This window comes from Pelodiscus sinensis, chromosome 9, assembly GCF_052426305.1.
Source record: "Pelodiscus sinensis isolate ZL-2025 chromosome 9, ASM5242630v1, whole genome shotgun sequence".
Classification (NCBI taxonomy): domain Eukaryota; kingdom Metazoa; phylum Chordata; order Testudines; family Trionychidae; genus Pelodiscus; species Pelodiscus sinensis.
The window spans coordinates 22,578,708-22,606,626 of record NC_143060.1 but is presented as its reverse complement, the minus strand read 5'-3'; the positions used below and the strand labels follow the sequence as shown (position 1 = coordinate 22,606,626).

At 42.2% G+C, this 27,919-nt stretch overlaps 1 protein-coding gene across 1 annotated transcript in view; it reads right to left on the bottom strand.

Annotated features, from left to right (window-relative positions):
- LRRC7 (leucine rich repeat containing 7) overlaps nt 1-27,919 on the bottom strand; it is a 399,063-nt gene that overhangs the window by 234,015 nt on the left and 137,129 nt on the right. Inside the window, exon 4 of the mRNA XM_075936231.2 lies at nt 11,704-11,821. Coding sequence (XP_075792346.2) covers nt 11,704-11,821 — 118 coding nt within the window. The remainder of the gene's footprint in view (nt 1-11,703; nt 11,822-27,919) is intronic.

The following is a 27,919-nucleotide window of genomic DNA, read 5'->3' as shown; positions in this document are numbered from 1 at the left end:
AGGAATAATCAACTACACAAGCAGGAAATGACTGCCAAGGAAGGAGCACTGCAGAAAGGGATCTGGGGTTAGAGAGGACTGCAAACTAAAAATGAACTAACAATGTATCACTGTTGCATAGAAGGCAAACATAAATCTAAGATGTATTAGCAGGAGTGCTGAAAGCAACTGAGGAGATGTAATTGTTCCATTCTACTCAGCACTGATATGGCCTCAGTCCAGTAATGTTCAGTTCTCGATGCTACACTTCAGGAAGATGTGGACAAACTAGAGAAAATCCAGAGGAGAGCAACAAAAATGATTATAGATCTAGAAAACTTGACTTATAAAAAAATAGTTTACCAGCTAATTCGATTTAGGGGCTTAAAATTGGAATCCCGTTTCACTGCCGTGTGTAGACACGGGCAGTTACTTCGGGCTAGTCAATTTCAAAAATGATATTTAAATCCCGGGCTTGATTTGCAATTTCGGTCACCCTCATTAGCCTCCCTGGATCGATCTAGTGTAGACATCCCCTAAAGTAGTTAAGTATAAGAACATATTGCTTAGGGTATGTCTACACATCAGGGCTAAAGTTGAATTAAATATAGCTTAAATGAAAATAGCTTAACTCGGCTTTAGGCGCTGTCTACACAGCAGGAAGTCAAAGGAAGAACACTCTTCCTTCAACTTTCATTACTCCTCATGGAATGAAGATTACAGGAGTCATAGTAAGAAGTCCTTCAGCTCAACATTATGTCAAAATAATGGCTGGTAGTGTAGACACGCTCTTAGAGAGATTGTGGAGGTTAACAACAGTTTAAACAAACATCAGTTTGGGTATGACTACAATACCGGACAAGGTCAAGTTAAGATACGCAACTTCAGGTACATTAATTGCATAGCTGGATTTGAGATACCTTTTTGGCACTGTCTACACAGCAGGAAGCTGAAGGAAGAACACTCTTCCTTCAACTTCCCTTAATCCTTGTGAAATGAGGGTTACAGGAGTCAGAGTAAGAAGTGCTCCAGCTCACCATTATTTTGAAATAATGGCTTGCTGTGTAGACATGCTTAGAGACAGTCTAAAACTATAATAATGTGTCTTGCTCAGTTCAGTGACTGGACTAGACAGAATCACAGAAATATAGGCCTGGAAGAGACTATCTTCACGAAGAAGCTTTCATTATTAATGTAGAGTGCTGCTATAAATTCAGGTCAGCATTCAGCCAAAAAATGGTTTTTATCTTTTTTCATGATTAGTGATCTTTTAGTTGCATTTCAGGTGGCTAACCAAATGGTGCTAATGCTTATATTCCCCAAATCAACTTCAGTAATTGGCAAATTCCTCTGGCAGGTCCACAGGACAGTTGCCAACTTTGGTATCATCATTTACAAAACTTCCACTAGATGCAATATTGGGTACCACAAATGTTGGGTTATGAAGAGTATTTTGTTTGTATTTTGTGACGGTGACCGTTATGATTAAAATATGAGAACTGGCAAATTTTATATATTGCAGTTCTTAATCATGAACCGATTAGAAAAAAAATCCTTGTTTGCTAGAGTTTCAGACAAAAATTCTTCAGTCAATGATAATTCCAGTTGCTATGCAAGACCTATGTTGTTTCCAGCAAAGAAATGACTAGGACACCACTTCTATATTGAATAGCCAGGAAGCCATGGTACACACAAAAATGCTTAAGTGGATCTCAATATATACACAAAGTTTAAGCACGCATCAAGCTTCGCTGCAGTACAGCTTACATCTCTGAAAAAAAAATCCATCAGTATAAAGCAGCAGTCAGTACCTCAAAGCAGCACTTTGGAACCCCCATATTAACTCCTGTTACATAATTATGATATTTTTCATACAATGCATGCCATTAAGATATCATAGGAAAGGTGAAACCTATTGTTCAGTCAAAATATGTATATTGTTAGTATGTATGAAGATATGTGATTTTGCAGCGTGGTTATTACTGAAATACATTGCAAGTTTCATGGTCATCCACTGCCAGCTTTCCAGGAACAACAAAGGAAGTGATCCTCTCCCAATAGCCACTAATCAGCAGGAGAGTTTTAAACAAGGAATCTACAATGCTGTAAGAGAGCTGCACAAGCATCACAATATGGGGAATTAATCAGCTCTGTGGACCTTTTATTTTCTCTGGTAACTATCTCTGACCTTTTGTGACTGCCGCTTACAATCTATCTTTCTCTGGTTAATATATTTGTTTTATATTTTATCTAAAGCAGTGTGTTTTGGTTGAGGTGCTTGTGAAATCTCATCTCAGTTTACAAAGGCTAACAGGTGCCCCCCCCCCCACTTCGGGGGCAGGGACAGGGGAGAGGGCTCCTGAGCAAGGAATATTCTGGCATATTTAAGAATCAAGCGTGGATATCAAGAAAGGAACAGGTAATAATTACAAATGTATGTGTCAGGATGCATATCAAAGCCTGAAAGATTTATTCAACTGAGTTTTATCCATTTTGGTTTAAAAACAACAAAAAGACTAAATGAGAGTGGAACTTAATTCCTTACCCCTTCTCAAAATCCATTTTTCTTTCTCGTATTTTATTACAAATGCTTACATTAACTACTTGCTTCTCTCCAGGAGAGCATGAATGAAATAAATACAATTTCAACTTGCTAATTCAGCAAGAAAAATAGATCACAGACAGTTCAATAGCCAAAGAAAATGACAATATACTTACTTAACTGTACAACCAAATTATGGAGTCAAGAAATCTGATTGATGGATATTGTGTTCTGGGCTATGAAAAGGTGACATAATAAACCCATGTTTTGCACTATAATTGTTAATTTTCTTTATTTCTACATCACCAGAAAGCCAACATGAATGCTGTCTCATTTCCCTTTCAGTATATTTCTGAATAAAGAATGTAAAATGTGAAATTTTCAACCTGCTTGAGCCAAAGCCTTTTTCTTTGCCAACAATTTTATGGGTACAAAAAACTGCAAAGAAATGTATATTACCTGGACATCTAAGTAACTTGTTCTTGAGTATAATTTGATACCCAGCCATGCAGATGGCAAGAACTCAATGTAATTGACTGAAAATCTAAAGAATCTACACACAGTTTACAAGGTTCCTGAAGTGTCAGGAGTGAAAAACATTTGCAGCACCCCATTCTGCCATTCCTCCCTATGCAGGACTGCCACTGAAGCCACTAGGAATTTAACTTTTCCACAAATTGCAGGATGTAGCTCAAAAATCATAATAATTAAAGGGTTAGCAGACTTTCAGGTCTGGCTACTGATGTAAGCAGAAATGCACATTTACTAGCATCAAGAACTGTTGGTATTTTCTATTCATTAACCTTCCTCCATTCAAATGTGTTCTTGGGGATTGTGACAGGGCAGGCCAGCTCTGCACTGAACGAGGGCAAGTAGAGCACACCTATGGGGGGGGGGGGGGAATACGCCCCTCCCCCATGACCCTGCTGGGCATGCTCCTAGTGCAACCCGGGTATAAAAATCTGGAGCGCAGCTCAGTTGCCCCAGACCTCCGGAGGGGAAGGAGCTCCTGCCAGAGCACCAGAGCCATGGCTACTGCCACCAGCACCTCCGATGTTGCTGGCACCACCCTCGAGATGATCTCTACCACCTTGCCAGCCACGCCTTGCAGCTAATCTCACCGCCGTTACCGCACGCGTAATTGCCATAGGACCAATCAACGCAGCCACCGACATGGGATCTGAACATGACGGTAGGGTCCGCGGTAGCCAGAGGGATGGGGTAGGAAGTAGCCCAGGGTGGGGCACTGGCAGTGACCTGGCGGGCTTGGCGCATTTCGGGGAAAGCTCCCCGCCGAGCTAGTGGTGGGAACTGCCCACCACTGATAGGGCCCTGGGCTGGGGCCTGGAGGAGAGGGAGGGCCCGGGCCCCCTTTCCCCACCCTTTACTACGGAACTGTGATTAGGCCGCTCGGCCTGAAGAAAAAAGTTTTAAAAATGAGATTCTTCCAAAGATTTGACTGGTTGAAATGTTAGAATATTTTAAGTACTTTATCCATGTGTATCAATATAACAACTCTCTATATTCTAAGCCTTGTGAATCATCATTTGAAGTTACCTATATTTTTTATTAGCTATGATATGGAAACAACTTCTGGTTAGGGATGTGACATCCCAGTTAATTAGTTAACTAGTTAAACGTTAAGTTTAACTGGCTAATTGATTAAATGAGAGTGGGTGGTGTGGCTGCTTCACCTAGTTGGGTTGGACTGGCCCCCGTACCCACCGTGGCCAGGGTTCTGAAGGCTGGAGAAGCTCTCTGCCATGACGGGCACAGGGCTGCTCAAGCCCACCAGTTAACCATAACTGTCAAGCATCACCCAGTAAGGGATGTTAACCATTCAGATCCCTTTTTCTTGCTGTTTACTCTGTGATGGAGTGAAATAACCCACAAGGTGACAAACTCAAATGCATAATCAGCTATAGAGCACTGACACAAAAATATTACCCCTGAGCATGTCACCCAAGGACTAGGAGATTACAGTCCTATGCTGTTAACAGAAACTAGTAGTTTTGTGCCATTTTCTGGCCCATGCCACTTCCCATGGCTCCCCTTGGCTGCAAACAGCAAACTAGAGCCAATGGGACCCATGATACTCTGTGGCTGTGGAACCGGAAAGTAAACACACTGGAGCGGCCAGTTAGCAAGTTTCTTAAAGTGGTTTTGTGGACCACTTTGAGAAACACTGTCTTAACTGCTTGTCTTTTTGTACTTGTACTTCCTTCCTGACTTCTCTGGCCCCCGTGTTTATAATTCTAACCTTGTCCTTGGGTAAAATTTTCAAAAACACCTTAAGACCAATGATGGAGAATACACCACAAACCTTGATAAACTGTTCCAATTGTTAATAACTCTCACTGCTGAAAATGTGTGCTTTATTTCAAATTTGAATTTGTCTAGCCTCAATTTCCAGCCAGTGGCTCTTCTCACACCTTTGTCTAAGAGACTCTAGTGCCAAATTCTGTTCCTGCTGTAGGTATTTAGGAACTGTGATGAAGTCACCCCTTAACCTTCTCTTTTGGGCAAGGGAAGTGGACATTGATAGTTATCTGTTCTGTTGCTCAATGGAGATAAGCAGGGGATCCAGGTTCTGATTTTACTTGTTCACTTCACTATCAATAGTTTATCCTTATAATCCAGCTTCAGAAGGGAGAAGGAAACTGAAATATTGTCAGCAAAATCTCCAAGCCCATATAGCAAGCAGTTTCCATGTTCTCATAGAGCTGAAATTAGTCTTCTGTCTCCTGCATGGGTCTCTCAATGAAGGAATTGGCCTGGGACTCAGGGACAGGTTTCCTAGAAGCTACACCCTCTCTTCTGCATGTAATCTATATAGGCTGGACCAGGGACAGGCAAGATACAGCCCAAAGCCCAGGGAGAAGACTTGAAAGAAGGGGTGGGCATGAGAAAAGTGGGGATGGAGCAAGTCATGTGTGAGGGCACAGAGGGACATGAGGGGAATGGGGGCAGAAAGTGGTGAGGGGGTGGGCATTAGGGAAAAAGAGGGCAAAAGGGGCAGGGGCAGTAAGGGAAGGGGGAGGCACCAGGAGGGTGCAGGGCTAAGGGAAGGTGCAGGTGCCAGGGGGTTCTGGGATGAAGCAGAAGGGCAGACACCAGCAGGGGAGGGACCAGCATCAGAGGAGAGAAAGACAGAGCAGGTGTGTAGAGGGAGGTGTTAGGAGAGGGGATGAGGAGAGGTAGCTCACATGATGAGAGTGGGTCTACTGGAGGAGTGGGCACAGGGGGCAGAGGAGGGCTGGTGGAGGGGGGCAGGTTGCAAGAGGGCTGAGGACAGCGAGAAGGGCAGGAGTCAGGACAGCAGAGGAGGGTGAGGAGTTGGGGGGCAGCAGGATCCTAGGGAGCTGATGGAGCAAGGGGAGGAGACATGGCAGCAGAGAGAAAAGGTAAAGGTTTCTAAAATATTTATTAATAACTTGGGTGCCACAGTGGCACATCCAGACAAGCCACATGAACTCAGTACTGGTGCACATCACAAAATTCATTCTGCTCATGGGAGGAAACTCTTAGGCTATGTCTACACTAGCGGCTTCTTGTGCAAGAACATCTTGCGCAAGGGTTCTTGTGCAAGAACTCTGGTGCAAGAACATGTCCACACTGCCATGTGCGAGCTATGCTTTTGAGCAAGAGCATCCATGGCAGTGTGGACGCTCTCTTGCGCAAGAAAGCTCTGACTGCCATTTTAGCCATAGGGGTTTCTTGCGCAAGAAATCCCTGCCTAGCATCCACACTGCTCTCTTGCGCAAGAGAGTGTACGCCTGTTAGAAAAGAGCATAGCTCTTGTGCAAGATGCCCTCTCTTACCACACCGTACTGTCAATGTCCTCGCCCTTGTTCATCACCCAAACACTCTGCATCTTCCCTCCCTCCAATTAAAATTCCCTTCCAGATTTTGCACTCCAGCCTACAGCCCTCCCTCAAGGCAGAATCCTCTTCTGCACTCCTACCCTCTCCCAGACTCTGAACCCCAATTCCCTGCCCCAGGTTACAACCTTCTCTTTCACCCAACCAGCACTTTCAGACCCCAAACCATCTCCTGCATCCCAGCTCCCTACCCCAAGCTCCCCTCTGCACCCAACCCCCATCCCAGACCCACAAGCTGTTGCCTGGAGGTGAAGTATAATATAATTTATGTGGGTATGGCTTGCCATTCTGACTAGAAGGTTCTAGGTTTGCCCTCCTTTCCCTGGATCACAAAAGTTGAGGTCTATGAAGTTCTGTTTCTGGAGGTGGATCTGGGAGACTACAACAGCAGCCATTATTACAATGGGGCTAGTACCAAATTATTATTTTTTTATTATGACAGGTATTAAGATGGCAAACAAAACAAAGCATACAGCACTGATCATTCAGATTGATTCAATTATCCCTGAGGGTAACATTAACAAGATCTGGAAATAGTGAGATGACAAAATTTGCAGATGATACTAAACTGCTCAAGGTAGTTAAGACCAAAGCAAACTGTAAAGAACTTCAAAGAGATCTCACAAAACTAAGTGATTGGGCAACAAAATGGCAAATTAAATTTACTGTGGATAAATGTAAAGTAATGCACATTGGGAAAACATAACCTCAACTATACACATTATATGATGGGGGCTAATTTAGCTACAACTAATCTGGAAAGAGATCTTGGAGTCATCGTGGATAGCTCTCTGAAGACATCCACGCAGTGTGTACGGCAGTCAAAAAAGCAAACAGGATGTTAGGAATTATTAAAAAAGGGATAGAGAATAAGACGGAGAATATCTTATTGCCCTTATATAAATCCATGGTACGACCACATCTTGAATACTGCATACAGATGTGGTTTCCTCATCTCAAAAAAAATATACTGGCATTAGAAAAGGTTCAGAGAAGGGCAACTAAAATGATTAGGGGTTTGGAATGGGTTCCATATGAGAAGAGATTAAAGAGACTAGGGCTGTGTCTACACTGGGCCACTTATTCCGGAAAATCAGCCGCTTTTCCGGAATAAGCTGCAAGCGGTCTACACTGGCCCTTGAATTTCCGGAAAAGCAACGATGCTCTACTGTACAAAATCAGCTGCTATTCTGGAAAAAACTATTCTGCTCCCGCTCAGGCATAAGTCCTTATTCCGGAACACTGTTCCGGAAAAGGGCCAGTGAAGACAGCCCAGTAGTCTTTTCCGGAAAAAAGCCCCGATCGCAAAAAATGACGCTCGGGGCTCTTTTCCGGAAAAGTGCGTCTACATTGGCCACGGACGCTTTTCCGGAAAAAGGGCTTTTCCGGAAAAGCAGCCTGCCAATGTAGACGCTCCTTTTCTGGAAATACTTATAACGAAAACTATTCTGTTTTAAGCATTTCCGGAAATTCATGCCAGTGTAGACACAGCCTAGGACTTTTCAGCTTGGAAAAGAGGAGACTAAGGGGGGATATGACAGACGTATATAAAATCATGAGAGGTGTGGAGAAAGTGAATAAGGAAAAGTTATTTACTTGTTCCCATAATACAAGAACTAGGGGCCACCAAATGAAACTAATGGGCAGCAGGTTTAAAACAAATAAAAGGAAGTTGTTCTTCACACAGCAAGTAGTCAATCTCTGGAACTCCTTGTCTGAGGAGGTTGTGAAGGCTAGGACCATAACAGGGTTTAAAAGAGAACTAGATAAATTCATGGAGGTTAAGTCCATTAATGGCTATGGGTAAGGAATGGTGTCCCTTGTCAGAGGGTGGAGATGGATGGCAGGAGAGAGATCACTTGATCAGTACCTGTTCAGTTCGCTCCCTCTGGGACACCTGGTATTGGCCACTGTCGGCAGACAGGCTACTGGGCTGGATGGACCTTTGATCTGACCCAGTATGGCCATTCTTATGGTCTTATGTTCTTATAAATTATACTTATCTAAGTATACAGTTAGAGTTACCTAATATAATACCATACTCACATACCCTTCTCCCAGAAGACTGAGCATAGAAGGACCAGTCTCCCCCCATTTGGGGGGTTCTGGTGCAAAGTGAAGTATGAAAAACTTAGAAGCAAGGACTTAGAAAGAATAAATAAAGTGAAGCAAAGAACTTTGATATTGTAAGCGTGGTCAAGGTAAACTCTATCCTGACATCTGGTGGTGAACTGTGGCAAGTGGTACACAGAGACTTCAGGGGCTGAGCCCAATTTGCATAGACACACACACCCTGTCTAGCATGTGCTCACAGCAGCCCAAATGGTCACTTTGGCCACTGTGGGATTCCCAGTCTCTCTGTTATTGAGGCAGTGGGGATAAAAGTGTTGTTACCCTGATTATGCGAATCAAGGACAATGGACTGGTGGAACTGTTTATGACAGAAGGATTCGCCATAAACTAAGTAGCACTCACTAGACAAGGGGCATGGGTTCCAAACCCAGTCAAATTGAGAGAGGCTGGGGACAGGTCTTTGTACCTGGTGGGGGGGGGGCCTTCTCTCAGGGCTTATACAACACCAATTACACCCCCTCCTCTCGCCACTGTGGAATATCAGAGTTAATTTAGATTCCGTTAGGGGTCTAGTTGTGAGCTGGGGAGTTAACTTCACTGTGGGCCAGTGGAGCACTAGTGCTAAGGCTCCTCTGTTATGAGCTGAAATCACTGTGTGCTGTGGGGAGCCTGGCGCTGTGCTGCGGACAAGAGCTGAAATCACTGTTGCTGAGGGGAGCCTGGTGCTAAGCTGCTGGGCTGCTAGCAGAGACGCTTGCAAGGGACAACCAGCAAGTGCAGGCGGACAGCAGAGTGGTTTGCCGGGACGACCGGTGGTTGCAGGCGGACAGCAGATGCAGCTGGCGGGGGCGACCTGCGGGTGCGGGCGGATAGCAGAGCGGCTGACGGGGATGACCTGTGGCTGGTAGGAGCAGCAGCAGGAGCAGCCAGCTGGCAGCCAGGGGCGTGGACTGAGAAGGCTGGCGGAGTGTGATGGAATGACTTGCATCGACGGCGGCGGCAGAACCCCACGGAAAGGCGGAGCCATCAGCGGAGCCACTAGCAGGGCCACGTAAGGTGCATCGATCCCCGCCCCTCCAGGTTGGGGTGGTGAAACCCTGCTGGGTGAACTTTTGAACCCTGGGGCGGCACTGACCTGGGGCAGACACTTTTGGGGTGTTGGACTTTTGGGACTTTGGGGGGATTTGTGGCTGGGGGGAGGGCCTTCGCTCATGTTTGGTCTGTAAATCCGAGTTCTGGTGTTTCCCCAATTTAATGCTGATGTCGGTTACCTCATGTTATTAAAGGTTTGCTACTATACTGAGGCTCTGTGCTTGCGAAAGGGGAAGAATTGCCTCTTTTGAGGCACCTAGAGCTGTATGTAAGATTTCCCAGATCACTGGGTGGGGGCTCGAGCCGGTGTTGTATTACCACTGTTGGGAGGAGACCCCTAGATACTGAACCCGGCCCTTGCTGCTATTTACTCGGCCTGGCAGAAGGGCTACAATATGAAGGAAAGAGATGCTTGATGTGGAAGAAGAGAGAGAGCTAGAATGCCCAAGCTTGAACTTCCTTATTTCCATAGCTTTTATGAATTTATTTTCATTATTAACACCCAGCCTCTAATGACCATAAACAGATTTCCGCACCATGAGATTTTGTGGGTACATATTACTTGATTGGATGGTGATATTGGGACATCTTTTGAATATTCATAAGTAAGATCATTAGGTGTCTCTCTTGGACACATTCCCAGTCATGGGGAAAATCAGGAACTTGCAGTTAATTTCAAGGTTTCTGTTTCCTTGATCACAATGGCCGTTTAGCTGGGCTTTGATGTTTTAGCTCTCACAAGATGTTAAGTCATGTACCCCCACCCTTGTTTGGCCATTATATGTGTTCTGACCCAACTGAAGATTTTGTCACAAGCCTTTCAATTCTTCTAAAAAGATATTAAAAGATTTTAATTTAACTTCTAAAAGATATTAACGCTTACTCATCTTATACTACTGCTAAAGCCAACTCATACAGGATAAGTCCTGCTGGCCTTGCATTACTGGCATTGCTATTCAAATATAGAAAAAGGGGTAGGATAGGAGAAGATATAGGTTGGCAGGCTACAAAGCCCACCATAGAAATGTATGACCCTTGACCACTCACCAAAATCTTGTCGTGGCCCCTCATAAAAAATGATTGCCCACTCCAGAGAAGTCTGCAGGGACAAGCAGCCACTGCAAATACCTTGAAAGGGAAAGTGGAATCAAGGAGCTAATCTCCCTAAAAAGCAAATGCAGTCCTTGGACATGGCTGGAAGTTAGAGAGAAATTTATGAAATTCTGAAATAAAGTTTGGAATATTCCTCTGAGAAGTTTTGCCACAGAGAGGTCTGGCTGAGCCATGGGCCACTTCAGACGCAGACTTAAAATGGAGGGAACTTAATAGGGTGGAGTATACTAGTGACAATCAGGCTTAGTTCTGCCCTAACCTGTAAACAGGATGAAGAAACTTATATGTGGATCTTAGCAGAACGAAGAAAATATACTATAGTCACTGTAACATTCACAAGAAAGAAGTAGTAGAAATCAAAAATATATTTAAAAAACAGTTTTGACCAAAATCTTCATCTCTACCAAATGGGATCTTCATCTTTACCAAAAATGAAAATCTGCTAGAAGAGAATATCCAATTAGCTAATATTACTACTTCATTGAAAAACTGAACATAAACATAAACAAATCCATGGTATGGTACTATCTTCTGTCTCCTAATCACATCATACTTCATGCCACAACTTTAACAAAACTAAAATAGTTTTATTTCCAACATTCAGATTAATTGTTGACTTGCTAAATGGTTAAAAAATTGTCATATTTTATTCATTTTAAAATCTCACTTTATCTGCTACTGCATTTTGTGTTTTGGGAACATGTTAATTCTCATGAAACAAAATTTCATGTAGCTATTTTATACTATCAAGGCCAAATTTTGGCAGGCATTGAACACAGATGTACATCAGAGGATGGGGATGAAACCTTTATTGACAAAGTGAAATGTTAGGGACTCCACTAAAAGAAGTGGAGCTACTTTGGATCTAAACAGAAAGCAAAATTTAGTTAATTTGTTTTAGAGTTTGCTAAAAGAGTAAAGTTTTCATTCATTTAGCATTAAAAGCTAATTACAACAACACTATGCAAAATGTCCTATAATTTCAACACAACATATACAATTATTTTACAGTTGCATTCTTACCATTTTTACTGATGTCAAGTTCCTTGAGATTAACTAAACTAGCAATACTGGTCGGCAGGCTTGAAAGGTCATTGTCTGGTATACTCAGTTTACGCAGAGCTTGACAGTTGAACAATTGCTACAACATGAAAAAGAACAATTACAATTAACATTATTTTAGTAAAATTCAGTTTGCACTATAATTTATACATAAAAGCAATAACAACTATTGTAAAATACTTTGAGGACAACAAAATAATAGGCTGAAATAATCTAGAATCAATTTATAGTGAAATTATTGGGAAGACATACTTACATATTACATTACACTTTAAAAAGGAAAATTATCTAGAGATAAATGTGCTGCTTACAAATAATTGCTAATGAAATGTAGTTTTAAGATGGAGCTTCATAAGTTTATGAATGAGAATGTGTGAAGGATTGCTCATGATAGTCGGGGATTGATCTTAAATGATCCCGGAGGTTTCTTCCAGTCCTATAATTTGACAGCAATAATAGAGCTTTTTGAATTTTTTCAGAATGGTTTTCCATTAGAAACAGTAAACTTTTTCAAAATTAAAGTATTTCATGTAAATGTATCAATTTTGATTAAATTTGATGAGAAAAAAATAAAATAGTCATTTCAATTTTCTCAGAGTATTTAAATAATGCCAATAAGGCAAGATTTCTGATTTTATTCCAATTAAAATAATTTTTTCTAAAAATGTTGGAATTTTGCATGAAACAAGAATTCATTTTCTGAGTAGCTCTAGCCAATATATCATATAATAAATATTTATACTGTAGCTTCTTCCATACAATGCTACTCAACTAGAGCAATTTCAAATCTAAGATAAATAATATAAATAATGGAGAAAATCCCGTACTAAGCTAGAGATGTCTTTAGAGCTAGAATGTAACATTTAGACACCATCCATTTTTATGGGCAAGTATAATTTTTTTTAAGCAAGCAAGCAAGCAAGCTGCATCTTTAAAATAGTGCTTTCCATTATTCACTCAATCCATGCCTCAAGCTGGTGCAGGTGTATTATACAATCATAGAATCCTAGATCTGGAAGATACCTCAGGAGATCATCGAGTCCAGCCTCCTATCCAAAGCAGGACCAATCCCAACTACATCATCCTTTGTCAAGATGAGACTTAAAAACCTCTAGGGATGGAGATTCCACCATATCCCTAGGTAACCCATTCCAGGATTTCACCACGCTCATAATGAAATAGCTTTTCCTAATATACAACCTAGACCTTCCCCACTGTAACTTGAGACGATTGCTCCTTGTTCTGCCATCCATCACTACTGCAAACAACCGCTCTCCATCCTCTTTGGAGCCTCCCTTCAGGAAGTTGAAGGCTGCTATCAAATCCCCCCTCACTTTACTCTTCAGCAGACCAAATAAGCCCAAATCCCTCAGCCTCGCCTCGTAGGTCATGTGCTCCAGCCCCCTAATCATTTTGGTTGCCTTCCACTGGACCTTCTCCAATGCATTCACATCCTTTCTATAGTGGGAGGCCCAGACTTGGACATAATACTCCAGATGTGGCCTCACCACTGCCGAATAAAGGGGAATAATAACTTCTCTAGATCTGCTGTAAATGCTCCTCCTAATGCAACCTAATATTCCATTCACCTTCTTTGCTACAAGGGTACACTTTTGACTCATATCCAGGTTCTCATCCACTGTAATCCCCAGCTCCTTTTCTGTTGAATTGCTACTTAGCCAGTCAGTCCTCAGGCTGTAACAAAGTTTGGGATTCTTTCGTCCCAAGTGTAGGACTTTGCACTTGTCCTTATTGAACCTCATCTGATTTCTTTTGGCCCAATCCCCTAATTTGTCTAGGTCACTCTGGTCCCTATCCCTACCCTCCAATGTATCTACCTCTCTTCCTAGCTTAGTGCCAACTTGCTGAGGCTGCAATCCATCCCTTTATCTAGGTCATTAATTAAAATGTTGAACCAAACCATCCCTAAGACAAATCCTTGGGGCGCTCCACTTCAAACCAACCGCCAACATGACATCGAGCCATTGATCACTACCTGTTGGGCCCAACAGTCTAGCCAGCTTTCTATCCACCGTACAGTCCATTTCTCCAATCCATACTTCCTTAATTTGCTGGCAAGAATATTGTGGGAGACTGTTTCAAAAGCTTTGCTAAAGTCAAGGTATATCACATCCACTGATTTCCCTATGTCCATCATAGAAGCTAATCAGATTGGTCAGGCATGACTTGTCCTTGGTGAATCCATGTTGACTATTCCTGATCACTTTCCCCTCTTCCAACTGCTTCAATTCGAATCCCACCCACCTCCTCAGCAGAGTCACGCAGCAGCACTCAGCTTCCTTGAATAGGGAAGGTTAGCTGCTGCTGGTGGTAAATTTGGAGAGAGAGTGGGTGGCCAGGACCAAGTGATGGCTGTCCAGCTGCTCCTAGGGTGGGGTCATGTGGCAGGTAGCTGCCCCAGGAGCAGCTGGACATCCATTACGTGGTCCCGGACCCAGCCCCAGCCATTCCTAAAAATAGCACTGTGGTCCCAGCCCCAGGAGCAGCTACACTGCAGCCCCAGGTCCAGCCCTGGCACACGGGGCAGCTGCCCACAATGTGGCCCCTTCCCAGGAGCAGCTAGGAAGCCACCATGTGGCCTTGGACCCAGCTTCAGTCCTTTCCCCAGGGCTGGAGCTATGGCCTGAGCTTCATGGTGGCTGTCCGGCTGTTTCCAGGGCGGGCTGCATTGACCCATGCCACTGGGAAAGTACTGGGAAGGTAAGTGTGTCCTAGGCAGGAGCCCAAAGTGGAAGCAAAGTGTATTGGTGAGTTGTTGGGCAGGGGAGCAGAGTTTGAGAGGGGAGTTGGGGCTCAGATGGGGCAGTGTTGGGGGATGGTGGCATGGACATCTTGGCGAGACTTAAGTTTCCATAGGTTCTAGCTTTTATTTTAAAGGACATGCCCAGACTGTGATTCCCCAGCACCAATGGTAACCCCTTCACATTCTAGGTGCTGCCCTTTGTGTGCATACCACCACTTCACAATACTGTAGCATTTCTTAAAGACAAGGACTAAACTATGTGTCATTTGTTTTGCTGCTTTCCTGGCGTCCCTGTGAAGTTAGATGAGCCACACTCCGCTTCATAGATAATTCAAACACCCCCCTTTCTGTCTGGCAGCTTTTACTGTTTTTGTGATCCAGACAGACCTTATGGTATTAAAAAATAGAGTTTTAATAGCACAGTAATAACTATAGAACTAAAATAAATTTGGGGTTTTTTAATCTGATTGAATTAATTAAAACATCTCTGTAACTAGTGTTCGTTTGAAACAATTGTGCTTATTGCATTCATACACAAAATGCACACTTGTTCAACAGGAGGCTTTGTAACTAAGAACATGGAGTGAATGATGAGATAGCAGTTGTCTGCTACTCAGAATCACCAAGGTAAATGGTTGCATAATGTATAGAAATGTTACTTGATATCTATTTTGTATAAAAGAGGATCATGAAAGTTCTTGCCCTACAAGGACCTTCATCAGTTCTTTTGTTTTTAAATATGCAAAAATGAAGAGAAAATATTTTTATCTGAATACAGTAAACTTCCTATAATCCAGCACCTTTATGACCCAGAGGGTGTCAGATTATCAAATATGCCGGACCATCAGAAAGGGGGGCTATGAGGGGTCTGGGGTAGAGTGGGGGAGGGATGCGCCCCTCGGTGCTACGGAACCAACCCGGCAGCACCCCAGCTGCTCTGCCCCAGACTTCATGGAGTCAGCCACTGGTCAGTTTCAACAGCGGCTGACTTGGGGAAGTCTGGAGCAGAGCAGCTGGGGTGCTGCCGGGTTGGTTCCGCAGCGCCGAGGGGCAGCGCTACGGAACCAACCAGGCAACACCCCAGCTGCTCTGCCCCCGGCTTCCCCGAGTCAGCTGCTGGTCAGTGTCAGCAGCAGCTGAATCGGGGAAGCCAGGGGCAGAGCAGCTCCAATTGTCTGGCTGCCCAGAGCACTTCTGGGTTCCAGATGGTGCTGGGCCATCAGGTGTGTTGGACCATTGGATGCTGGACCACTGGAGTGTTACTATACTTTGAATGTCTTTGTTAGAGGACATAAATGAGGTAAATACTACAATACATCAGTCTTTTTAGTTAAATAATGTACTTCAAAACTATTTATCTAAAATAACAGCATTAAGAACCAGAACCAAAGTCCAGTGAAGTTAATTGAAAATTCTCATTAACTTCAAGGTGTTTCAGAACAGGCTTTAAATATCCTTTATTTACTTGTCTGCTTGATTTCTTTATGTAAACCTAAGGATGTTATGTATCGGGTAATTGACTAGTCAAATAGTCCATGCATTTTGCTGTTGCTAGAGCTGTTGCTACACTTCAAAAGTGAAAGTGCCACGTTGGGCTGGGGTCAGCTGAAAACTGACTCCGGACTCCACGTGGCATTGCCACTTTGAAATGCTGTGAGAAGCCTGATGCCAGGCTCCCCGCGTCATTTCAAAGAAGTGCCACATGGAGCTTGGGGTCAGCTGGGGAGTCCCCAGCTGATCTCGGGCTGCCACTTTGAAACACCATGTGCAGCCTGAGGACATCCCAGCTGGCCCCAGGCTGCACACGATTTTTCAAAGCAGCAGCCCTGCTTGGAGCCTAGGGTCTGATCCCAGACTTCAAGCAGTGCTGCCTCTTTGAAGTACCCCCTCTTTTCCATTCCCTTGCTGCCTCTCTCTGAGGGTATGTCTACACTAGCTCGTTAGTTCGAGCTACGTAGGCAAATGAGGGCAACCGGAGTTGCAAATGAAGCCTGGGATTTAAATATCCCGGGCTTCATTTGCATGTTCCCGGGTGCCATCATTTTTAAATCCCCCTTAGTTTGAACTAACTGCCTGCGGCTAGACGCGGCAGTTAAACATTAATTCGAACTAATTCCTTAGTTCGAATTAACTGTTACTCCTCGTGGAATAAGTAGTAACAGTTAATTCGAACTAAGGAGTTAGTTCGAATTAACGTTTAAACTGCCACGTCTAGACGCGGGCAGTTAGTTCGGACTAAGGGGGGGATTTAAAAATGGTGGCGCCCGGGAACATGCAAATGAAGCCCGGGATATTTAAATCCCAGGCTTCATTTGCAACTCCGGTTGCCCTCATTTGCCTACCTAGCTCCAACTAACAAGCTAGCGTAGACATACCCTCATAGAGGCAGCAAGGGGGAGGGGGGGTTGAAAAGCGACTAGTTGACTATCCTGTCAACTAGACCACCTCTCTATTTAAATCTACTAGAAATTCATTAAAACTCCCATCCAGCATGTACTTAGCTTTACACAAATTCCTTTCATAACCTTTCCAGGCAAATACACAATTCTTTACTTGGAGGAAAAATAATAACTCTTGTAGTTGAGTTAATAACTTGAAATAATACAGTCAATTGCCTGTGCATTCTGGCAAAAAGCAAAGAATATTATTTGTCACCTTTCTTATACCCTATTTTTATTAATAGACATTCAAGCTTTGAAGAATGCTTATGAGTTGATCAAATCAGACAATTAATGGAAATCTGCACTTGGTTCATCAGAAAGTTTTAGTTCTAATTTATGTTTGTTGTGCAGACCAAGCATTCCATGTACTGTAACTACATTTTCTAAGTTATCTATTTATCTGTAATAAGTAAAAAGAACTGTCTAGAATTATGCTGTATTGATTTCACCTCTGATCCAAAATAAAACATACTCCTGAGACACGTAGGCTGTGTCTACGCTGGCATGAATTTCTGAAACTGCTTAAAACGGAATACTATTCCGTTTTCAGTTTTTCCGGAAAAGGAGCATCTACATTGGCAGGCTGCTTTTCTGGAAAAGCCCTTTTTCCGGAAAAGCGTCTGTGGCCAATGTAGACGCGCTTTTCCGGAAAAGAGCCCCGATTGCCATTTTCGCGATCGGGGCTTTATTCTGGAAAAGACTACTGGGCTGTCTATACTGGCCCTTTTCCGGAACAGTGTTCTGGAATAAGGACTTATGCCCGAGCGGGAGCAGAATAGTTTTTCCGGAATAGCGGCTGATTTTGTACAGTAGAGCATTGTTGCTTTTCCGGAAATTCAAGGGCCAGTGTAGATAGCTCGCAGCTTATTCTGGAAAAGCGGCTGATTTTCCGGAATAAGTGGCCCAGTGTAGACACAGCCAATGTGAATTGAGAGAAATATTCAATAAGCTGTTGTTTAGTTGTGCAATTGAGAGTATATCCTACAGAAGGTCAGAAATGTTAGTCTGAAAGGCCAATGAACATAGCTCCCTGAAAGGAGAGCCAGATTTAATTGAGGAGAATGTACCCCAATTGGGGTACAGCTATAAATAGAGGAAGTTCGCTCCTGAAAATTTTGCAGTATTCATTTTCTTTTTATTTGACTTCATATTAAATAAACATTTAAAGTGGTGCACCTTATTAATTATCCCTTGTTTTAGTATTCTCTTACATAACATTTAAAAAATATATATAAAATATTTGTTAATAACTTGGATGACACAGTGGCACACATCTGTATAAGTGCACATAAACTCAATACTGGTGCACAAGACAAAACTCACTCTGCTCATGGATAGAAAATCTTAGAGGAAACACTGATCCTGACTGGCTGAAGTATTAATACACTGATATCTCCAGGACCGCCACCCTTCAGATATCTGCAAAATGATCTCTTCCCATCTACCTATGATGCAGACTGCCTATATCTTATCTTGTAGTGTGCAGGTGCTTAATCCAGGGAACTGGAAGCACCCAGGGAACTGGCTTGAAAGCTTGGAGGCCAGTGGGCCAGGCCAGGCAGGGCTGGCCTTATTATGAGGCAAACTGAGGCGGCAGCCACCATAGGCTGACGAGGGGGAGGGAGCACAACTAGGACCCAGAGTGTAGAAAATCGTGTCTGCTGCTAGTACAGTGAGGGCTAGTACAGTATCATTTGAGCTCCCCGCCTCAGGTGCCAAAATGTTGTGGGCCAGCCCTGAGACCAGGGATAGGGGAGTCAGTGGCGGGGGGGGGGCGGCAGAAATTATTTCCCTGGTCCCACAAAATCCCTCATCTGGGACTGGTCAGGTCCCCAGGGTTCCAGACCAGGGAGGTCCACCTAATCTGTAGTCACGTGAATATAATTAGAAAACAAGTTTACCCAGTGGTCTCGCATGAGTCTATAGATTCCAAAAAGAGCTTACTCTCCTTTGGAAGAATCTTCATGACTCTTCAGAAATTAATGGTGTATTCAAAACAGCTTTGATATCTCTGTTACAAAAAGTTTCATATCCAAATTATGTTTCAATTTGTATTCAAAAATCTATTTGAGACTAGAGATTGATTTGATTATCAAACTGAGCAAATAAAAAATAAAAACTGGGTAGCAGGGAACTATCTCACAAATTATCCTCAAAAGCTAACAAGGACTAGGTAAGTCAGTTAAAGTAAATTTTACATCTGAGACTTTTACTAACAAGAATATTCCGTTGCTTTTCAAGGCGGTCTACTTTCTCTCTCTATCTGGAAGTTCAAAACCAGCTTTAACTTTAATGAGAATGACATGAATAGAATATGGGCAGAATTAAACATATAGGACAATGACCACCTTGAATTTCCAACAAATAGGGAAGAAGAGGGTTTTTTTTAAATGAAAAGCTTTTTCTAGACTTTCTGTAAGTACTGGACTGAGGCTTTTGCTGTTAAGTCTTCTCTTTTTCCTTTCAACTAAGGCATTATCCTAAGAATTGTTTTTATGTTTATCACAAAAATACCATACCTATTGTGGCAAAGTACCAGTTGTGCCCCAGGGGTCTTGCACTACTAGAGGACAGTATTAGCCTCAGAGGCTTGTATGGCCCTTCACACAGCTTCTTTCTCTTTACAAGAGGCACAGTCCACAGCTTACTGAGCCATACTTACCACAAGCTGCTAGTTCATGGTTTTGGGGTGAAACCCTCTCTATAGTCTTGATCTCCCCTTTCAGGGCAGTCTCTATGTTGGTGTGGGGAAGGCCTGGGGGGAATCCAGGCCCACCCACTACTCTAGGTTTCAGCCCAGAGATACTAAGGCAGCAGCAACAGACAGGGATTGTGTTTGCTTCCACTCTGGCAGCTTTTTCCCTGGGCCACTTCTTTAAACAATCCCTCCAAGTGCCCTTCCCCTAGTACTTGCTAGCCAGTCCTCAGCACCTCCCCCCCAACACACACACACCTTCCAGTCCTACACTTCCTCCTTTCCAGTCCAGAACACACTCATACCTTCCAGTCCATCACTCTTTGTCTTCCTCCTCTCCTGACCTGAGGGAAACCTTTTAAAACAACCCCACTGGCTTTAACTGGCTACAGGTGTTTAATTAATTAGCATGCTCTCTGGCAGACACGTCATCAACTAGCACCAGGTGTCTGCCTGCCTTCATTTCAGACAGCAGTCTCTCAGAATTTACTTGGGGAAGAGAAAGCCATTTATCCAGCACCCTGTATACCAGCCTTCGATTAGAATATGGCAGGCTGCTGGTTTAGGTCTGTCACGCTATGTAGAGGGACATCTTCATAACAAAATTAAGCAAATGTACTCCTAAAAAAATTGCAAAGCTAGGATTTAGGAAATTTATTGTTTACCCCTGCTCCCAAACCTATTTGTGCAATTTTGTAATCACTGGTGTTCTCAGGAGAACATTGTATTTGTCAATAATACTATTACAGAAAACTACTCTTTCAGAATGCAGATCATAATCAGCATCGCAGCATTCTGTGTTTTGTAAGAACTGCCCCACTTCTAGAGAGTACAATGGAGTCATATAAATATAGATCCTTATGCACAATTTCTATCCACTAGAGGTTTTCGACATCTATACACTAGTAAGCTATGGTATTTTCACTAAATCATACAAATGTAGGGCTAGAAGGGACCTCACTGAAAACTCATGAAGTCCTGCCTTTTGCACGGAGGCAGGACCAAGTAAATTTAGACCATCTTTGACAGGTATTTATCCAACCTGTTCTTAAAAAAGATTCCATAAATTCACTTGAAAGCATATTTCTAACTACACTTTTAGTTAGAAAGCTTTTCCTAATAGCAAGCCTAAATCTTCCTTACTGCTGATTAAGCTCATTACTTCTTGTCTTAACTTCAGTGGGGAACAATTGATCACTGTCCTCTTATACTCCTTGTGGAATTCTGCACCACTGCACAATGAAGAATGTTGCAGAAATTAATGTTGGGTGTGATGAATTTCCTTTTTTCCCCTCACACAAAAAGGGTTTCAGAGATATTGGCTGCTATTATGGGGTACTGGACCCACCAGATTGCCACCTTGCACATAGAAGTCAAGGCCAATGGAAGGGAGAGGGAACTGGAGGGTTCTCAGCAGCTGCAATTACTAGTATGCCCTAGAGAGGAAGGAGGTAGGGGTGTGCAAGAAACTCTGTGAAAACACAGGACCCAGCATCAGGCTGTTTCTCCTTCTGAGTTCCTGGACTCTAGGGGCATATCTACACTAGCAAGATTGACCCTCTGGAGCAGTGTTCCCTCTAAGTTGCCTGACAGCACAGCTTCACAAGTGATTAATCAGCCCCACTCAGTCTCAGACTCGGGGTTCTGTACATGGAGCTGACTGACTGGGCGGGGCTGATTAATCACCACACAGCTTAGAGGGAACACTGCTCTGGAGGTTGATTTTCTAGTGTTCAATTTATTGGGTCTAAAGTAGGCCCATAAATCAAATGCTGAGGACAGCCCCCATTCACATCCGGTATTCCTTTTTCTGTGAGGAGTAAGAGAAGCTGACAGGAGTGTGTGCTCCCATTGGCCTCCTACTGTGCGAGTGCCACCACAGCTTTTCTTAGCTGGAGTTGTGTACCTTAAACCATTCTGCCTGGTCTAGTATAGACCAGGCCTAGGAGAGTAGGGTCTTGCTGACAAGTATTTTTAAATAAATTACCAAAATAATCAAAACTGGTGTGATTATAGTGTTATTTTGACAAATAAAATTTGCAGAATTTTTCAGAATTTTAAAATACTGTGCACATAATTTTTAATTTGTGGTGAATTCTCCCAGGAGTAGTCTTATAACACCTCTTCAGAAACGAAGACTATCAGGTCTCCCTAAAGTCTTTTTTTCTCAGTAGTAAGCATGCCCTTTTTTAAACATTTTCTCTCAGATTAGGGTTTTCTAAGACTATTTTAATCTTTTATTACTCTCTCCAATTAGTTTAATTTTTCCTTAAACTGTGGCATCTAGTACAGAACACATTACTTTAACTGAGGTCTCAACAGTGCCAAGTAGAGTAAGTCAGTTACCCCCTCATGTTTTACATGCTCTATACTCACAATAATATTAGCCCTTTTGCAACTGCTTTGCACTGTAGGCTCATATTTAATTTGAGATCCACTAAAACCCCCAGAGTCTTTTCAGTAGTATTACTATTTAGTCAGTTATATCCCATTTTGGATTTGCCCTACGACAACTACTCTTTGAGTTGTGCACCCACCTTCAAGGAATTTCATCTAGACCAATATTTTCTTCCTTAGTTAACAAGAATGGCTTGTTGGGCTATGTCAAAAGCCTTACTAAAATGAAGACAGATGATGTCCATTACTTCCTCCCTATCTACTAGGCCTGTAATCCTGTCAAGAAAGGACATAAGGTTGGGTTTGCATGATTTGTTCTTACAAATCTATGCTGACTATTCCTTAGAACACTATTATCCTGTAAAGTATCAGAGGGGTAGCCGTGTTAGTCTGAATCTGCAAAAGCGGCGAGGAGTCCTGTGGCACCTTATAGACTAACTGAAGTGTAGGAGCATAAGCTTTCGTGGGCAAAGACCCACTTCGTCAGATGCATGTCCTGTAGGTGTTTACAAACTAGTCGTTTAATAATTTGTTTCAATATTTTTCCATGGATCAAAGTTAAGACGACTAACCTGTAATTCTCCAAGTCCCCTTTGTTCCACTTTTTAAAAATAGGTACTGTGTTTACCCCTTCTCCAGGACCTCACCTGTTCCTAATGATTTCTCAAAAGATAATTGCTAATGATCCTGATATCGCTTCTGCTATCTCCTTAACTACCCTATGAATTTCACCAGACTCTGCCAACTAGAATACATCTAACTTACCTAAATGTTCTTAAACCTATTTCTTCCCTGTTTTTGGGTTGTGTTCCTTTGTCTTTGTTGTTAACATTAACTGTGTTAAAAATCTGGTCTCAATTTAACTTTTTAGTGAGGACTGAAGCGTTAGGCATTAAACACTTTCTCATTATTATTTATTATTAGCTTTCCTTCCCCACTAAGAAATAGGCCTGCATGTTCCATCATCTTTTCGGACTTGTTCATTGAATCTCTTCACCCTAGTCTACATTAGGGAGTTATTTCAAAATAACCCCCCTTATTTTGAAATAAGCAGAGCATTCACACTACCAAGGTAATTATTTTGAAATAATGGGCTGGTTATTTCAAAATCTGTACTCCTGCGTTCCTCGGGGAATAATGCTTATTTCTAAATTATTTCAAAATAGCATTAGTGAGGATGCACCACTGCTGTTATTTTGAAATAACTACTCCCCAGAGTAATTTGAAGTAATTACTCTCCAGTGCTTCCTGGGGCTCTAAGTCAAGGCATTGCAGCCACAATAATGGTGCCTGCCTTGCATTAATTTCGAGGCTCTCCCTAGTGGGAACACGCTATTCGATTTTGTTATTTTGGGAGATATCATTTCAAATGTACCTATTTTGAAATAATTTCCTAGTGTAGTCAAGCCCTTCTTATGTCCTTGTATATTTCTTCATAGCTGTATCCTATATTGTGCCCTTTCTGATTTTTTCCCCTACATGATGGTGCTATACTTTTCTACTCCTCTTTAATAATTTGCCTATAGTTCTACTTTTTGTAGGATTCTTTTTTTGATTTTCAGATAATTAAAGTGCTCCTGATGTTGCCATACTGGCCTATTGTTCTTTCAAAATTTTCTTTGCCCTGATATAGTATGCTATTGTGTCTTTAATATTGTTTCCTTGAGAAACTGCCAGCTCTGCTGAACTCCTTTTTCCCTTGGATTTTCTTCCTAGAGGAACTCACTGACCCATTCTTTGAGTTTGTCTGCTTTTTTTCAGTTCATTGTCATTATTCTGTTCTCACTTCTTTCTTTCCTTAGAACTATGAAATCTATCATTTCATGATCATTTTCACCCAAACTGCCTTCCAGCTTTAGATTCACAATCAATTCTGCTCTGTTGGTTAGAATCAATCCAAAATGGCTGCCCCCGTTAAATTTTCAGAAACAAAAAGTTGTCTCAATGTATTACAGGGAGGTACTGGGAAATTTGTCTTTTTATATAACCCAGACTCTGTAATTACAGTCCGCCTTTGCTCTACCAGGTCTTGTGTTTGTGCTTTTAGTAAAAATAGCAGATATCCTACCATAACATCATCCCCTTTTCTCTTTCTCATTATATTAGTAATATTATAAAATACACAAACTGTTATCTGTTATATCAACAACCAACACATCTGATAGAGGGTGAACTAGCATTACCGAAACTAGGGGGCTGTGCTCACTATGCTCACCAACCCCCCTCTGTCTGCTGCAGCCAGATTGTGGCCTCTCCTTTTATCTGTGCCACAGGTAAAATATTATGTCCAACACAAAAAGATGTCAACATTGTCTTTATTTATGGCAGGAGTGGGGAACCCATTTTGTGTCAGGGGCCACTGACCTACAGAAAAATCAACTGGGGATCACACAATTGAGAAGGAAAAAAAGCCCTTCCAAAACCTTCCAACCCTCACTCCCTCATGTAGCCTCCATTAAACACCTTGATGCTCTAGCGCCGTGGGTAGGGGGAGGTCTGAGGTTCAAGGCTTCAGGCCAGATTAACTCTTCTGGAATTCCAGGGTTAGTGGATTTTGTGGGCCCCCTAGACTCTGTGGTGGGGCAAAAATAAGGGATTCAGTGTCTGGGATAGGGCTGCCAGTGAGTGGGATAGAGATGTGGGGGAGATGGGGTGAAGGAGGGGCTGAGTGTGTGACGTCTGGGTGGGAGGTAGAGTGCAGAGGCAGACTGAGGATACGGTGTTTGGCCAGAGGTGAGGACAGGAGCAGGAGAGGGGGCAAGAGCAGGCTAAGGGTAGGGTGTCTGGCCAGGGGAGAGGACAGGAGCAGGAGAGGGGACAGCAGCAGGCTGGATGCAGGGTGTCTGGCCCTGGGAGAGGGAGGAGGAGTGGGATGGGGGTGCGGAGTCTCAGTGTGGGGGACAGGGACCAGGACGCCCTAAAGGCTGCGTCCAGAGATGGGTAGGCAGGACCTCTGGCAGGTGGAATCTGCCCAGGCTGGCTACCAGGAGGCTTTGCCGGTTCCCCAACAGTGTCAGGGGCAGGGAACTCATGTGAGGGCAGAGCCTATGGACGCAGATGACATATGATGTCATTCTGTCATGCCGCAGGGGAAAAAAACTTATATATATATATATATAGAGAGAGAGAGAGAGTAGAAAAAAGGGTTAGAGCTTTGAACAAAGAGAGCCACTGAACAAAGACTGGACATTTGGACTGGTGAATAAAGAAGCCTAATAAAAACTAATTTCCATTAGGAAAATTATTTCTTCTGGAATAATTCTACAATGTAACAATCTCAGAAAGAAATTATAAGTAATAGCAGCAATAATGCAAGAGTGGGAATAAATTGGAACAGTCACAGATTACTCTAACAACTATTTTAAAGCCTTATTGAATTTTAAGACATTTGTCACCTTGATATTAGGACTCAAACTAGATTACTCTAACAACTATTTTAAAGCCTTATTGAATTTTAAGACATTTGTCACCTTGATATTAGGACTCAAACTTAATTATCAGACAATATATCCATATAGAATCAGAGACTCACATACATGTAGGGCTGGAAAGGACACTGGGAGGTCATCTAGTACAGCCCCCTGCAGTAAGACAGGATCAAGTATACCTAGACCATCCCTGACAGTAATTTTTTAACAACTATTTTTAAAAGAACTGGGATTCCACCATCTGCATTTGGAGCCTACTCTATTGTTTAGCTATCCTATAGTTAGAAAGTTTTTCTTAATATATAACCTAAATCTTTTTTGGTGCAGAATAAGCCAATTACTTCTTGTCCTAACTTCAGTGGAGATGGAAAACAAGTGATCACTGTCCTCTTTGTAACAGCCCTTAACATATTTGAAGAATGTTTTTATTCCTTTTAAGGTAGGAAACTAATAAGTGAGGCTAATGATGCTGTGATTTTGGTTACACACTGGATTTTATATATAATCATATAATTCTAAATTCTTGGTTTCATGCAAATAGATCTTGAGGGCTCTTAGTGCAGCTACAGTAAGGTTAAAATATTATATTTCAGACTCTACAGATATAGACATAAATTAAGTAGACATAAAATGGATTGGTTAATGGAATGGGGAAATTAAATGCCTGGATGACAAAGAAATAGCACTTTCCATTTTTTTTCAGAAGTACAAATAGAGTTCATTGCTGGGCAAATTTACAAACTATCCAACTCTCCCTGCTAAAATAATGATATAACCCAGATGAAACAATGCAGAGGAACTTTGCAGGTAATTTATAATGTGTACACATTTATGTACATGAGCTGTACTCCACTAAGGCCCTCCTCACCTTATTAAACAGTGATAAGATTGCATAATTTCATGGGTTAATCAAGTGTACTTATAATATTAATTTCAGTGCAGTTTTTAGCTTCACTAATCCACTATGTGCTTTAAAAAAACAAACAAAGATGACATAACCTTTGAAATGGAAAACATCTCTAACATTTCAAATGCATCTTTCATTTATCACATACATTTCACCTTGTAACAAGACAATCTGCTCTTTAAGGGCCTGTGTCAACATGGAGCAGGATCCCCTGTTCTAGAAGGAAGCCCAGGCAAGTACAGAGAATTATCTATCCCACCTGCACATAATTCAGAGATTAGGACTGATGATTATCAGTCACAGGACAAAATGGTGAGCCCTGGATCCCTGAGAGCAGCTTGGACCAGATGAGGTCTGAGAGTGCACTCTCTTGTAGCTGCAACAGAAGGCTGTGCAGACTCCAGGGTGTGCAAAAAGGTCCAATGTATCAAGTTAACGGTGGCCTGAGGAGCCCACAATATGAATTGAAAAACAGGATCATTGTATCATTGTTCCAGGTTTTTTTTTTGTTTGCATTGAAGAATAAACAAATATCTAAAGAAAAGGCCACAGAATGACCTGGAAGTGGGCAATTGCTAGTCCCTTGGACTTTTATTAAGATGAAGTATTTTCAGGCCTGCATTTTTCTAAGAGACTAGAAATTCTTTCATACATAGAACTAAAAACTATTTCATACATAGGTTTCAGGATTTCTCCTCAACCTATTTCTTATGCAATACAATGAAGAAAATGTTCTTGCAGAAAAAAAAGCACATTTAGATAAGTTACATCCCAGTTTTACTGAAGAAACAACATAGTGTTATGTCCCTTTCCATTTCACTATGTACATACAGAGGATGTCAGCCTGTTCAACTACATTTTGTACAAAGACTTCACTGAATCACCTTATGCTTTTGATGTAGCTGCCCTATTTTAGGCTTTTTCATCTACTACAATTTAATGTCACCCAGTCAAAACCTTTAAGCAAACTCTCTCCACAGTGACAAGCTGACTTATACCCCCCACTCATTTTGTATGAGCTCCCAGGTTCCCCAGATCCAAAAGAGAGAGGAAAAAAACACCAAGAATATAGTTTGTCTTTGACAACTACATATTTTAGTATTGATTGGGAAAGTTACTTGACACTGAATGTTTTTTAGCATAAGACTGATATTTCCAAACTAAAGTACAAACTTATGAAAACATCAGAATGGTTGTAAAGGAACAGGAAACAAAACATTGAATTATAATAAATGTAGCCCCATGGGGGTTTCCAGGTGTTGTTTATAAGTTCTGCCAGTCTTTCCCTGAAGAAGCAAAGGACTTGTGAAAATATATTCCCATTTACAACAGTAATTCCAGGACATTAGGGTGAAAAGTGAGAAAATTAAAAGCTGTATATTCATCATGAAGACTACCTGAGCGAAATGTTCCAGAATCCTAGAAAGAATGGATGCCCTACAGAAAAACTGGGAAGCAGAAAATTTCAGAAGGGCAATTCTAAGAAGTCTTTCAAGCCAAACAGATGACTATCCGAAATTGGCACAAAGACAGCACAACAATTGG